This window comes from Camellia sinensis, chromosome 13, assembly GCF_055761805.1.
Source record: "Camellia sinensis isolate YWXY chromosome 13, ASM5576180v1, whole genome shotgun sequence".
NCBI lineage: Eukaryota > Viridiplantae > Streptophyta > Magnoliopsida > Ericales > Theaceae > Camellia > Camellia sinensis.
This window is the reverse complement of record NC_138973.1, coordinates 137331336-137347381: the sequence shown is the minus strand read 5'-3', so window position 1 is coordinate 137347381 and position 16046 is coordinate 137331336. Positions and strand designations below refer to the sequence as shown.

Sequence of the window (16046 nt, the reverse complement as noted above, 5' to 3'; positions counted from 1 at the left end):
GCCATTGTAATTTAGACCGTAGCTATTCATCTATTAATTTAGAGTTCCCTTATCGTCTTCTTGTATAATATTCAGAGGAATGGAATTGTGACCTGAGGAATCTCTTGACCTACATTTTCTTTTTCTCAAATTGTCATAGGGAGTGTGTCAATCTATACAGATAAGTTGGATGGCTCAAAAGTAATCATAAAACTGGAATTACGGAATATTAGAACATCATTAAATGTATTCTGTCTATTGCAGGTAGTCCGATGGGGTAGGTCTGTTTATGCAAATATTCAGAAATTTATCCAGTTTCAGCTTACAGTTAATGTTGCAGCTCTTGTAATAAATGTTGTGGCCGCGGTTTCTTCTGGAGATGTCCCTTTAACTGCAGTTCAGGTTTGTCAAGACTCTCTCTCTCTCTCTCTCTATCTATGGTTGAATGTTCATTGGTTGATGTTAATTTTTATGCCTTTGTTTTTCGTTGCACAGCTGCTTTGGGTGAATCTTATCATGGATACTCTTGGAGCACTTGCATTAGCCACTGAACCACCAACTGATCACCTCATGCATAGGCCTCCTGTTGGTCGCAGGTTAGACTTCTTTTGATGGTGAAAACTGTGAAAATATATATTGCAGGTGTATAAATAGTTTGTCCTATCATTTCAGCTTCATTCTGTTGCAATCAATATAGGGCTGGGAAAATATTTTTTTGTATTGGTTCCTATGTAGAAGTAATCCCTCGGCATATGTTCCCTAGTCGATGTGGTTTAATGACAGATGATGTGATCTAGTTTAGGAGACTATTAAAACGGGAAAACAACGCCCAAATAGTACACATTAATATGTGTTTGGAAGGAGAAAGATTGAGTACACACCTAACCTTTGGCATAATGAACAAAGTGGTGGCCCCAAGAGTTGAAACCATAACCTTAAGGTTATTAGGCCAAGTCTTAACCATTGGTTCAATGGTCACTCCTAGACTATTAAAACGGGTAAGTTGGCAAATTTAGTTAATGCAAATTTGGTGGATATGGTACTAATGATTGGAATAAGCATGTGTTTACGGAATGGGTGGATACTCTCGACAGGTTCTGATGAACTCTGCACATTTTATTTTTATATCTAATTAAGGCTTGGTTTGGCATAATCAATAAAAGCCAAAAACTCAAAAAGTCACAATCCTATTTAAGTCACATCATCTCTCTATCACATCACTTCAAACCTAACCCATACCCAACCCATATTTCATAAAAAGTCAAAAAGTGCACTTATTTAGTTTATCCCAAACAACCCCTAAGTTTATGTAACCATGCACTCATTTTGCTGACTTGCACTAACTATATTATATGTATGGGCTTCCTTTGTAACATATTTGTGACTAACTATTTGCCTTAATTATCTATCAAAATATTTTCAATGTCAAATTTATAACTTACATAACAGTAGTAGCAACATGAGTTCCAATCTATGCCAGTGCCATCCCATAACACAAGAATCCTCACTACACCAGTCATCATAGGTTTCATCAGCAGCAGCTGGAGGAAGTTCACTAAGAAAGCGGGATTTTTTCTTAACACGCAAAAAGATTTTATCTGCATGAGCCCAAGTCAGATAATTTAAGCCATTAAGTTTCTTGGTAGTAATAGACTTAAGCAACTCATCATCTTTAACCACAGGAGGTTTGGTTTCAGCCATGGAAAACACACAGCAGCCAAAAAGAACAGCAACACAGCCCAAAATCGAACAACAAAAACAGCCATCAAGGGAGAACTGAACCGAAGCCAAATAACAGCAGAAAACACCAAAAAGAAAAGTCTGTGACCAAATCCAGTGCTGCCGAACAGGGAAGGAGGCAAAAAAATACCAAAAATCCAACAAAACACTACCAAATCTCAAAACAAACCTCAAGGAAGATCCCCTTGATGATTTTCGGCCCCAATAGAGATGAGCCCACTAGGTAGAACTCACACAAGTAGAGCAAAGCAGCATTTTTGATTTTTCACCCAAAATATTAGAAAATCATTCAAAGATACAAAACTTACATCAAATGGCTGCAAAAAAATTCCACAAAAATCACCATTGAACTCAAAAGGAACAATCTATCCTTGACAGCCCAACTTGTTCGTACGGATGATGATGTCATGCTGACATCATTGTATGAATGATGACGTCGGCACGTTGTTGTTGTAAAATATATTGATGTATATTATTGATTGATGTATTACAAGATTGTTGTGTTTTTGATTTTGTATATTACAAGCTATTATATAGGAGAGGTGTGAGGTAGGTGAGTGGTGGTAGTGGAGGTGGTGGGTGGTAGTGGAGATGGTAAGTGTGTTAGGTTTAGTGGAGTGGATGTAGTGGGTTAGGTTAGTGGGTTAGGTTTAGTGTACATTAACAGCCCCCCTCAAACTCAAGGAGGATAGGTACTAGCCAACTTGAGTTTGGAGAGAGTAACAAAACAGAAAAATAAGCTGACAATTAAAAATGGGATAGGAGACACTGTATGGTCGTGTCAGACCGTTGTAGCAGACAGTTTACGGGGTCATGTCGGACCGTTGTAGCAGACACTGTGTGGTCATGTCAGACCGTTGTAGAAGACAGTTTATGGGGTCATGTCGGACCGTTGTAAAAGACAGTTTACGGGGTCATGTCGGACCGATGTAGCAGGACAGTTTACGGGGTCATGTCGGACCGTTGTAGAAGACAGTTTACGGGGTCATGTCGGACCGATGTAGCAGGACAGTTTACGGGGTCATGTCGGACCGTTGTAGCAGGACAGTTTACGGGGTCATGTCGGACCGTTGTAGCAGGACAGTTTACGAGGTCATGTCGGACCGATGTAGCAGACACTGTGTGGTCGTGTCAGACCGATGTAGAAGACAGTTTATGGGGTCGTGTTGGACCGTTGTAGCAGACAGTTTACGGGGTCATGACGGACCTGATGTAGCAGGACACTGTGTGGTCGTGTCAGACCGATGTAGAAGACAGTTTATGGGGTCGTGTCGGACCGTTGTAGCAGAGGTTGTGGTGGTGCACCAAGGGGGTGACTTAGGGAGTGCGCCATGGGCGACTTATACATGATACTGTGTATAACCCCCCCCCTCAAACTCAAATAGGTGTAAAGATAGAAACCTATTTGAGGTTGAAACAAAGGGATTGATAAAGCTGACCGGTGTAGAAGACACTGTATGAGTGTGTATATAGGCTGCCCAAAAAATATACATGGATGTAGATATCGAGCCCTCAAAAGTCGTGCCCTCAAAAGGTGTGCCCAATCTGTCAAAAGGCGTGCCTGATGCATCAAAAGGCGTGCCAGATATGATGGCGAGGCACGTGAGTGCTTTGGCTGGCGTGCCCGTTTGTCTGGCGTCAAGAGGCGCGCGATGCGCGTGGCTGCCTCGGCTATTTAACCAAGACAGAGCCTGAGGCCGAGGCAGAAGCAAGAAACCTGCGAAATCCTCTGTAAAACTCTTCGTTGTGCTGAGAGAGAGAGGCTGTAACACTGTTGTGCTGAGAGAGAGAGTCTGTAACACTCTGTTGTGCTGAGAGAGAGAGTCTGTAACACTCTGTTGCGAGAGAAAATGGCTTTGTCGTCCCGTGGTCTGCTGACTCTCTTTCCCGATCTCAACGAGTCAACAAGAGAGATAACGGGTGCGGTGTCCCGTGAACCTCAACCAAACACCACTGGGTTTGCTCCGTTGAACTTTCCGATGCAGTCGGTGGAGCAAAAAATGGCAATGCAAACGGATGTGGAGGCTAATCAGTATACTTTGAAGGCATGTGTGGAGTCCATGACAGCGGTCACAAACTTGTCGCACCGGCTGCAGAGTAGGACAAATGAGGTGCAGCAATTAAACTCCCAGCTGGCTCTGCTCCAACGCATGTATAAGGATGCGCGAGCAGAGATAAGCATGCTAAGGGCAGAAAACAAGGAGCTGAAGCGGAAGGCCACCGTGATGTTCCGATTTGGAGGGCCGCCATATGTTGCAGTGGAGGAGCAGAGAGTAGTGATCATGCCCAGTGGAGTGGGAAACACGGAGGCAGCACCGTCAAGGGCCGCCCAGGACGGAGGCAAGAAGAAAAGACCTGCAGTAGAGTAGAGAAGAAAAATCCCGCCTGTGGATGTAGTTGGTTGGTTTGTTTTTTGTTTTTTGTTTTTTGTTTTTTTTTTTTTTTTTTTTTTTTTTGTAAGATTGTGATCGGGGTTGATCCCTGAGATGAATAAAATATGGGTGATTGTGCAAAATTGTATGTCCTTGTTTTTTTTTTTTTTTTTTTTTTTAAAATAAAAAATGTAATGGAAAATTATTTGAAAAGGGCTGGCGCACTGCCCGTGGAAAAGTGTTTAAAATAAATAAAAGAAAGAAGTGAGTGCTGGCGTGGGGTGGTGAAAAAAAGTGTCCGTGAAAAAAAGTGTCCGTGGAAAAGGGTTTAAAATAAATAAATAAAAGAGAGAAGTGAGTGCTGGTGTGGGGGGAACAGGAGTGTAATGAAAAAGAAAAAGTATAAGTGGGAGAATTAGTTTATTGGAGAGGGGAAGGAATTAAAAAAAAATTAAAAGAAATAGAGAAAAGAAAATCACGTGGGTGTGTGTGTGAATGTGTGTTGTGTTGGGTCTGTCAATCCCGTGGGTGGGTATGTGAGTGTGTGTGTGTGTTGTGTGTTAGAGAGAGAGAAGCTTAGAAATCTAGAGAGAGAAGAGAGCTGGGTTTGGTGTGTGTTTTCCGGAAGAGAGAGTTGCCGAGAGGAGACATTGATGTGGTGGTGGTTGTTGTTGGTAAGGACTTGAGCCTGCGGAAGCGAGTCTCGAGGTGAGACGGAAGAACAGAGTCGGAAGTGAAACCAGAGCAGTTAAGATGCCAAAAGGGTGTCTTCTGGGTGGACCTCCTGGTGCAGGAAAGACCCTTTTGGCTCGAGCAGTGGCCGGAGAAGCTGGAGTTCCATTCTTGTCGTGGGCGGCAGAAGATGGACTCAGTAAGGAGAATGAAGTTGACAAGGTCAGCACTACCGATGTCAATCATGAATCATGAAATTTGGGGATGATCGAGAAGGCCTGAGGTTCTTGAGGTGTGAACAGTACTCAAGCTTGTCCAGAATAACAATCTTGTAGTCAGGATGTTTTTGGATGCAATGAAGCCAGCAGCTCCAGGTATGAGGATGTTTTTGGGTGTGTATGGATCCATATCCAAATAAAATGAAAATAAAGGATCTTGAGGATGTTTTTGGGTGTGTATGGATCCATATCCAAATAAAATGAAAATAAAGGATCTTGAAGGAGGAAAAAGGAGAGATTTTTTTTTTTTTTTTTTTTTTTTTTTTTTTTTTTTTTTTTTGTGTGGGTATTCTAAGTTTGAGACTGTGTTTGATGGAAGTAAGCTTGGGATTGAGCCATACTCTGTGGAGGTGTTGAAAAACTCCAGCGGGCAGCGAAGGCATGGTTGCCGGCCGGCTGCCCGCCGGAAAGAAAGGAATATAGGCCTAAATCTTATAGCTCTGATACCATGTAAAATATATTGATGTATATTATTGATTGATGTATTACAAGATTGTTGTGTTTTTGATTTTGTATATTACAAGCTATTATATAGGAGAGGTGTGAGGTAGGTGAGTGGTGGTAGTGGATGGTAGTGGAGGTGGTGGGTGGTAGTGGAGATGGTAAGTGTGTTAGGTTTAGTGGAGTTGATGTAGTGGGTTAGGTTAGTGGGTTAGGTTTAGTGTACATTAACAGTTGTCACCTCGCAATGATCTCTAGATTTTGATGAGGACTCGAGAAGGCAAGAACGAGGCTTTGATACCAAGTCAGAATGCACAAGAGTTGAATATTAGGGTTAGGGTTAGAGAGGGGACGAGAGAGAGATAGACAAGAGAAGATGGGTTTGACTGATTGGTTTAGAGTTATAAATCAACCCTACTCCAGCAGCATATATTTATATGAAGACATATTACAATATGACCATAGCACCCTCAACTAATAAAATAATAACATAATAACATCTGATTATTCTATTAGTGGCAAAAGATGAAGCCGGTACAGACACACATGCCAAAACTGTCTGCCAAACTGATTTGTTGGCTTTATATATAGAATAGATTATGAGTTGATATATATCTGAATCTAGTAAAAAGTGGCATATTTTTTCTTTAATTTTGTCAGGGAACCTCTGATGGTTGTGTTTGATGTCTGCATCACACTAATTAGCTTGTCTTGCTCTTCTTCTCAGGGAACCGCTGATAACAAATATCATGTGGAGAAACATACTGATACAGGTTATTTTTTTCAACCCCTTAAGATTTATCAAAGCTAATTTGAGTAATCACAAATTCACAATGGCAAAATTTTAAGTTTAAAAAATCATGCTTTTGTGTTCACTTCCTTTCCACGAATGATAAATCATCATTGACGGTTGAAAAATTACAGGCTCTATATCAAGTGACTGTTCTGCTTATCCTCAATTTCCGAGGCAGAAGTATCCTGCATTTAAAGAATGACAACATTGTCCATGCTACTAAAGTGCAGAATACATTGATATTCAATGCATTTGTCCTGTGTCAGGTAATTCCATTGACCCAAAAAAAAAAAAAAAGTAAGAGATGAAAATATGTTGTTTAGGCTGTGATTATTAGCATGAGGACTGAGGAACACTTGAGTACATGCATTATTATTTTTATTTTATAACTTTCTCGTTGTTCGATACCTCACGTAAATGGTCCTACAATTGGGACTTCAGTTGAGCTGAAATATGATGGTGCATAGTGAACCGATTCCCATCACTACAGGAAAAATTTGGTTTCTTCCTTTCAGTAAAAAATATATATATCTAGGTGTAGCTTATATTTCTTTTTGGGCTGTGTAAAAGTGATATCTTGCCAATTTATTTGTCACTTCACAGCCTAATATTGGATCTGATTTTTATTCAAATCCTATTTTCTTTACACGATAGTTAATTCATCCCAAAATTTATGATCTTTTAGTTTGACTCTTGAATAATAAAAAAGGTATGTTGCATCACATGTTGCTATAACAAACCTTTACATGTCCTACTTTCTTTATTTGATTGTTAAACCATCCCAATATTTACGATCTCCTTTCTGTTTTGACTCCCTGAATAATGAAAGAGGTATGTTGCATCAAATGTTACTATGATAAGTCGTTAGATGGAGAGATTATTCGGTGTTTCTTGGAGCAATGCTTGACATCATTCAGCTGGGAACACTTTTCTTGTTGTCTCCTACAACACAACATAAAAGTGGTGGGCCCCACTGTTTAAACCAATAAAAATCAAGTTGGGGTACTGCATGCATGGCCTTGCTCGAGGAGCAGAACACTAAATAATTTCCCCGTTACTTGACCCATTTTCTTTACATGATAGTGTTAAAATCCACCTACTCTCCACCTACTTCACCCACTTAAACCTACTCCACTAAACCTAACCCACTACACCACTACCACCTCACCTACTCCACTAAACCTAACCCACTACACCACTACCACCTCCACTTCACCTACTCCTCACCTACTACACACTCACCCTCTCCTATATATAGGAATCATTGTAACCATAACATTAATATCAATCAATAATACAATTCTCTATTTCTCTTTATACATTAAATTTTCTACATGGTATCAGAGTAAGGTTAAGCACTTAGTATTTTTCGCTTCACCGGCGGGCGGCAACCTCGCCTTGGCCGCCCGCCGGACCTCAACCTAATCTGCTATAATTTTCTACACATACCTTGAAATTTCTTCGAGTCCACCACCACTGCCTCTCCTCTCACTGTTGTCCTCCCATACACCACCGTCTCGATCGTCTTCATCTACAATGTTGCAATGAAGGATCTCAAGCGTGGTTTTGTTGCATCCAACTCAAAGGATGATCCAGCCAAGGAAGCTGCAAATTTCACCTCCCAGGTTATTATTATGAATCACCCGGGTCAGATTGGTAATGGGTATGCTCCAGTTCTTGACTGCCACACCTCCCACATTGCTGTCAAGTTTGCTGAGATTGATCGTCGATCTGGCAAGGAGATTGAGAAGGAGCCCAAGTTCTTCCGTGAACATGCTCTCCTTCCTTTTACTCTTGGAGTGAGGCAGATGATTTGCTGCTGTAACAAGATGGATGCTACCACTCCTAAGTACTCAAAAGCAAGGTATGATGAAATTGTGCAGGAAGTCTCTTCCTATCTGAAGAAGGTTGGTTACAACCCTGACAAAATTCCTTTTGTCCCCATCTCTGGTTTTGAGGGTGACAACATGATTGAGAGGTCCACGAACCTCGATATGATTACACAGCCCAAGAGGCCATCGGACAAGCCTCCTCTTCTCCACATTCTTGATAACACCAACAGCAACAGTTTGACGCATTTATTAGAGAAAAGGTCCAAAGGCAGCTCCTGTCAAAGCTGATGCTCAGCAGGCTGTACCACCTATTGAAGTGCCAGCACTATCCTTGCACATGGGGGGCACCCACTCATTTCTTTATTGTTTTCTTTTACTCACCCATGTGACCCACGATGCACCCTATACTTTTTCTTTTCTTTACACTCTTGTTCCCCACTTTCTTTATTATATATATATATCTCTTTTTATTATATTATATTAAAAAAAAAAAAAAAAAAATCTTCATCTCTCCTCCGTTTGATTTCCAACTCCATTATTTTTATTTATATTTATTTTCTCCAAACCACTTTCCTCCATCTTTCATTTTTTGATTTCAAATATATTTTTATTATTTTTTCTTTATTTTTCTTTCACATTCTTTTTAATCTTTTTCCAATTCCCTTCATACCATATAGCTTTGCACACCAAATCATATTTTATTCATCTCAGGGATCAACCCCGATCACAATTTTACACACACAAAAAAAAAAAAAAAAAAAAAAAAAAAAAAAAAAACCAACAAACAAACAAACCACCCCAACACACCCGCACCCACAGTGGGATTTTTCTTCTCTACTCTGCTGCAGGTCTCTTCTTCTTGCTTTTCTCTTGGGTGTCCCTTACCGGCGCTGCCTCCATACTACCCACTCCACCGAGCACGTTCACTCCACCCTGCTCCTCCACTACAGCATATGGTGGACCTCCAAATCGGAACATCACGGTAGCCTTCCGCTTCAGCTCCTTGTTTTCCGCCTTCAGCACACTTATCTCTGCTCGCGCATCCTTATACATGCGCTGGAGCAGAGCCAATTGGCCGTTTAAATGCTGCACCTCATTTGTCCTACTTTGCAGCCGGTGCGACAAGTTTGTGACTGCCGTCATCGTCTCCACACAGGACTTCAAAGTATACTGATTGGCTTCAATGTCAGTTTGCACTGCCATTTTTTGCTCCACAGACCGCATAGGAAAGTTCAACGGAGCAAACCCTGGGGCGCTTGGTTGAGGTTCACTGGCCCCCGCACCAGTTATCTCTCTTGTTGACTCGTTAAGGTCTGGAAAGAGAGTGAGCAGACCACGGGAAGACGAAGCCATTTTCTGGACAACAGAGTGTTACAGAGTGTCTCTCTCAGAAATCTCTCTCAGAAAACAGAGTGTTACAGAGTATCTCTCTCAGAAATCTCTCTCAGACAACAGAGTGTTACAGAGTATCTCTCTCAGAAATCTCTCTCAGAAAACGAAGAGTTTTTCAGAGTTTTTCTAGCAGGTTTTTGTCTCTGCTTCCAAGCCTCAGCCTCCGCTTCAGTTTATAAAGACCATGACAAAGAGGCCGACACGCGTTCTGTCGATCACGTGCGTCGCCGCGTGTCTGGCGCACCTTTTGATGGCACGCCTTTTTATGGATTGGGCACGCCTTTTGATGGCACGCCTTTTGAAAACATGGGCACGCCTTTTGATGGCACGCCTTTTTATGGATTGGGCACGCCTTTTGATGGCACGCCTTTTGAAAGATTGGGCACACCTTTTGAGGGTGCGACTTTATAAGGGTCCGACAAGACTCTATAAACTGTCCCGACATTGATTCCGGTTAGCTCCTTTATGGGTCCGACAAGACTCTGTAAACTGTCCCGACATTGATTCCGGTTAGTTTCTACAAGGGTCCAGCAAGACTCCGTAAACTGTCACAACAACTATCACAACATTGTCTGCTACAACGGTCCGACATGACCCCATAAACTGTCTTCTACATCGGTCTGACACCGCCATCCAGTGTCCTCTACACCGTTATGACACCCCCATACAGTGTCCTCTACAACATTATGACACCACCATCCAGTGTCTTCACCAATGGTCTGACACGACCATACAGTGTCTCTTATTCTCTTTTATTTTTATGTATTTTATTGTTTTGTTACTCTCTCCAAACTCAAGTTGGTTAGTTCCTATCCCCCTTGAGTTTGCGGGGGCTGTTAAAATCCACCTACTCTCCACCTACTTCACCCACTTAAACCTACTCCACTAAACCTAACCCACTACACCACTACCACCTCACCTACTCCACTAAACCTAACCCACTACACCACTACCACCTCCACTTCACCTACTCCTCACCTACTACACACTCACCCTCTCCTATATATAGGAATCATTGTAACCATAACATTAATATCAATCAATAATACAATTCTCTATTTCTCTTTATACATTAAATTTTCTACAGATAGTTAAATCATCCCAATACCTATGATCTCCTTTTAGATTAGAAAAATAGCGTATTAGTGGCAAATAGGCCAAAAATTAACAAATTCAAACTTTTTTGAAATTATAATTAAAAGGGGAAAATCCAAACTTATATATAGATGAGAATCACCCATTCTATTTACCAAAATGGCTTCATAATCTTCTTCTTCCCCCTTCTATTTTCTAATCTTTGTAACTCTGGCCGCTGACCACAACTCCCTACCACCCCCCACCCTCCCCACCCCCTTCCACTACTCCAAACCCCTCCCTCACCCACTTCCCTCTCCTCTCCTTCTCCTTCTCCTTCTCCTTCTCCTCAGCCCCTTCCCTCCCTCGCCTAACAACTTAATTGATCAAAACCCTAGCCATCGGAACCCCCAAACTTCTCTATCCCTTCCTCATGGAAACCCCTCACCCCCTTCCCCATTAGTGCTAATTCTTTTTGGTACAAGTGATACTTGTGGTAGGTGCAAGTACAATGTGTGCACAGGTGCAAGTGCAATATGTTCTTGGTGCAAATGACAAGTGTGTACAACTCCACACAGCTTGCTCTGTACACATATTACACTTGCACCTATGCATCACACCAAAAAAATTGTAGCAGCGGGAGAGGGGATGAGGGATGGAGGGCTTTAGTTGATTAGATTGTTAGATGGGGTGGAAAGGGTGGAGATGGTGTTTAGAGTGGCAAAGGGTGGAGGATGGGTTGGGGGTAGTAGGGGAGTGGTAGTTGGTAAATTCAATGGATGATTCCTTCTTGTTTGTAGTTTTGTTCGTCCCATTTTAGTTGTAATTAAAAAAAAAAAAAAAAAAGGAAGTCCCACTGATTTGTTAATTTTTGCTCCATTTGCCACTAATACATTATCTTCCCTTTCAATTTTGACTCACTGAATAATAAAAGAGGTATGTCACATGAAATGTTTTGTATAGAAGAGGTATGGCGCCTCACGTCAAACATTTACTATATAACCTTTACATTTTAGTGTAATGTCCAAAGCCATTTATTTGTAGTTAAGGATGTTACAATGTAAATGTTAAGGTTCAGTTTGGTAACGTTTACTGTTTTTTATTTACAAAAAATATTAAATTTGTTTATGTTTATTTCTTGTACAGACAAAATAAAAAAATATTCGGTACCCATGTATGATTTATAAACTTGTTTTGAAATAAGTGAGGGATGGTTGATAATTGTTGTTGTCGGCGGGAGGTGGTGGCTGACAGCTGAAGATGGTGGGCTGTGACCGGAGGTGGTAGTCACCAACGGGAGGTGCTTGCCACGAACAAGAAGTAATTGGACATAGAACTATATACATAATCGTCACCAAATGGGCCCTGAACAACTTTGTTTAATGAACTTGTCTTTTGTTTTTTTGTTTCTCTCTTTTTTTTTTCCTTTTTCTTTTTTCTTTTCTTATTAGAAAAAGAGAAGGAAAAAGTAAAGGTAAAGCACATAAAAGAGCTAACCATTGAGATTGCAGGTTTTCAACGAATTTAATGCTCGGAAGCCCGATGAAATTAATATATTCGAAGGGGTGACCAGAAATTACCTCTTCATGGGGATAGTGGGCCTAACTGTTGTGCTTCAGGTCTCTCTCTCTCTCTCAGATATATATGCTACTACATATACATGCAAGGTTTTGTATATCTTATTCTAGTTCTTTATATCGTCAGGTAATTATAATCATGTTCCTTGGGAAGTTTACCTCTACGGTTAGGCTCAACTGGAAACTGTGGCTTGTTTCAATTGCTATTGGCTTTATGAGGTCAGTCTGTTCAGTGATGATAACAAGTCATGTACAATGTTCATCAATGATGCTCTTTAAATTTATGTCCATTGATTTAGACTCCTTCCCCCTGAATAAGATCAAGATTATAATGTTTCCAAGATATTTTATGAGCTAAATAGTTTATGGTTATGCCTGCCTCTTCACCAGCAACATGCTTGCCCACTTGTGCAAACACACACACCATCATTCTCTCCCTTTATTTTTTTCATTTTTCTTTTTTCTTTTTTCCCATTAATGAGAGATTTATTTTAAAGGGAATATCTATTTCGATGCTTGTAAAAATGCTTTCGAAGTTTCGAGTTTATCATCTTTACTTCCTAAATTAATTTTAATATGAGTAAGTTGGTTAAGTGAAATCATTATTGTAACGCCCCAACTTCCAGGTCGTCAATAAATCACATCAACCTCAAAATTTAAAATTCTAACTAATTAATAACCTCAAAAATACAAATTGGCTTCAAAATAATTACTCAAATGTCTATAATTTATAATTTATATAAATCTCCAAAAGCAATATATAGTGGTGAGTCCAAAAATCTCTAACTCAATAATTCTTTAAATGCTTCAACTCCATTCGCCACTAGATTTCCTCCACACATGAAAAACAAATTAATTCAGAAAGTATACGGTATGATAGGAATAACATGCTCGGATAGAGAATAAATCAACAGGGATCCAACAATGTACGACATGGCACAAACAATTCGATTTGAGATACCAAGCAATTTACCAAATTGCACAGACAAGTCAACTCGACATATGATAATTTATCCAAGACCAAATACCCGGTCCTACCTCACCCGAGCACAATCGCTTATCTGGGCTATTGGTCCAAGCTATTGGCAATGTCCACTCGATCCATATACGGAGCATTTCCACGTTATTTAGTTAGACAAATCAGCACTAACTACATAGAACAACTTCATAGAATTTATCAAATGACTAGAATAATCAAACTTATCAACAAGAATGATTCTACAAAATTTAACACATGACCATGATAATCAAGAGGAGTACAATGAGATGTAATTAAAATAAACACTCTTTGCAAAGAGATTTAGAGGAAACATATTGTATACAACCCGAATTAAAACATATTGTATACTACCCGAATTACCTCAAATCAATCTCCTCCGTTGCCAACACTCGAATCTCGATATTTCTCCATGAATCTCCAAATTCTAAGCCATAAGGTATGTAAAGTTTCACAAAATTTACAACTTTCCTCCTATATGAAAATGCTTACTCTCACTCTAAACACTCTTAATCTAAACTCTAAACCTATATAACAAATGAAGAGAGAGAGAGAGAGAGAGAGAGAGAGAGAGAGAGAGAGAGAGAGAGAGAGATGAAGCAAAAACAAAAGGATGAAAGAAGAAGAAGAATGATATAAATAGTTGAGAGGTGAGCTCAATTTATAGGCGAGGATACTTGGGACAAAAGAAAAGGAAGACTTGGGGCAAAAGAAAAGAAACTTTACTTGGTGGGCAAGAAAAAGGAGATTACTTGGAGAGAAAGGAAGATTAAAGAAATTAAAAGAAAATAAAAAAATTACTTGGTAAGCAAGGAAATGATGAAAAAAATAATACTATAAAATTTACTTGGTGCCCAAGAATAATAAATAAAAAAAATTAGAAAACAAAGGAGATGAATAATAATGAGGTGGAGATAAAAAGAGATAAAATAAATAGAGAAAATAAATTAGATTTTCATCTAAGAATCTCACCACCAAACTACCACCAATACCTCTCACTAGAATATTAATACCTCAAAAATATGGGATTTCACAATTATACAAGTATTGATCTACTTTCACCCCCCACTTCTGTTAAAACAGTTGGCCACTTGCGATGCTTGGGAAGTTGATTCCTGTCCCCGAGATGGCCTTCAGTGAATACTGCACGAGAATATTGCGTCGACGAAGATCTCCATGAGGTAGAAATCATCTTCTCGTTGTTTTGGACTTTCAGGCTGGTTTGGTTCAGGATGTAAATATCTGTTGGCTTGCTTGATTAATTTGACATGCCTTGGATTTCAGGTTCCATCAACAGAAGGCAGGACTTAGGAAAATAGAACCGATTTGCAGTGATGCTTTTCATTTTCTTTTCCTCCCCTCCACTGTTAATAGGGTTATACCGTGATTATGCACAAAGATTTAAAAATACACAGATTTGGCTGATATATCCATACTCAGTTCTTTTTTTTCTTTTTTCTTGTTTCTTTTTAAAATGTTTTTACTTGATTTGTAATTTTGCAACTTAGAACTCCATCATATTCATATGCAAAAGGGGTGTTTGATCCAAGGTTTTGAATCGGTTCTGGCCAGAACCAGCAACAAAAGGAAACAGAGAAAGAAGACTAGCATCATCTCGGATAAGCTTCTGACCTAATCAGGTCATACTGCAAGATTTCGTTTAGTTTTTGACAGAGTTGTGTCCAGTATCCTACCATTTTTAGAGCATACTGCAAATCGAACTGAAAAGCCTTATTGAAAACCTTTAAAGAGCGCTAGCAAGACTACAGGTTGGTGGAAGCAATTGCAAATCGCTGATGCCTCAAAGCTGATCTTCCTGAAGGAAAATGGCCCATCAGAACTGTGACCTCTCTAACTCTTGCTCGCTTGCTAAACTTCGCATTAAAAAATGAAGTTTGTATCAACTGTGCATTTACAATTATAAGGTTAGTACTAAGTAGGTACCTAATTGGCTATAATAATAGGCCTTCATTTCTTGTGTAAACTCTACAAAGCTTGATGTGGGAATTACCTTTCAGTTGGAAAAGGGAAAATATACTGTCTTTTATGAAATTTCATCAGCTGAAAAGTGTAATAGAAATTAGAAAGTCATGGAATCTTGAGTTGAATTTACCATTGCATCCTTCTCTCTCAAACCACACACCTGTCACACACACTCTGCACATCTAACATTACAACCTTTGGAAAATTCAACCATACATGAAAGTGGTTTTTATGTATGATGCATAAAAAAATATGGATTATTAGATTTAGATTGGATTAATGTTAGTCATTGGATGAATAGATATAGTAAAATTAGATAAAATCATTTTTCAAAAAGTAGTTTTCATTAATTTTGAAATTAAAAAAAAAAAATGATACTAACTTATTGTTTGTTATAAACATATTTACTATTTGATATTCATTTACTTACTATTTGTTATGAGTAAGCTTATTGTTTAAAATATTATTTGTTAAACAGGTCACTTTTATTTTTTGAAAATTGTGCCTTTTTGCATTTTAAATTAATTTTAAATACAAAAACTATGGCATGCCATATTTTGTCTTGTGATTTGTAAAAAGTAAAATATGATATGTAAATATTAATTTATTAAAAATTGTTAGAATTTACGAACTTTTTTAAATAGTCATTATTGTGAAAAAATAATTTAAGATATAATATTAAAAATAAATAAAAAAGAAAAAAATTATAAACAAAATGTTTTTAAATTGTAAGTTATTCAAACTTTTTTTTAACAACATTAATTTAAAGTAGTTAATTTTTTTTTAAATACCTGCAACACCTCAAAAAATCTTTTAGAAACTTCTATAAATTCATAATATTTTTTAATATCTAAAATATTGTAAAGCATAAATTGAAAATAAAATAGAATAAAATAACTTATAAAGAACCCTCATT

General features: G+C 38.9%; 1 protein-coding gene across 35 annotated transcripts in view; it reads left to right on the top strand.

Moving 5' to 3' along the window:
* Nucleotides 1-15255, top strand: part of ACA10 (autoinhibited Ca(2+)-ATPase 10) — a 150812-nt gene extending 135557 nt beyond the window's left edge. For 33 of the 35 annotated variants that reach the window (XM_082903498.1, XM_082903507.1, XM_082903504.1 and 30 more), the window contains 8 exons: nt 244-381; nt 475-575; nt 6210-6255; nt 6407-6541; nt 12085-12192; nt 12278-12369; nt 14231-14328; nt 14432-15255. In XM_082903498.1, coding sequence (XP_082759624.1) covers nt 244-381; nt 475-575; nt 6210-6255; nt 6407-6541; nt 12085-12192; nt 12278-12369; nt 14231-14327 — 717 coding nt within the window. In that variant the 3' untranslated portion in view covers nt 14328; nt 14432-15255. Of the gene's footprint in view, nt 1-243; nt 382-474; nt 576-6142; nt 6256-6406; nt 6542-12084; nt 12193-12277; nt 12370-14230; nt 14329-14431 lie in introns of all 35 variants that reach the window. The other 2 variants (XM_082903487.1, XR_014349619.1) reach the window with 2 other exon arrangements.
* Nucleotides 15256-16046: the final 791 nt, after the last annotated feature.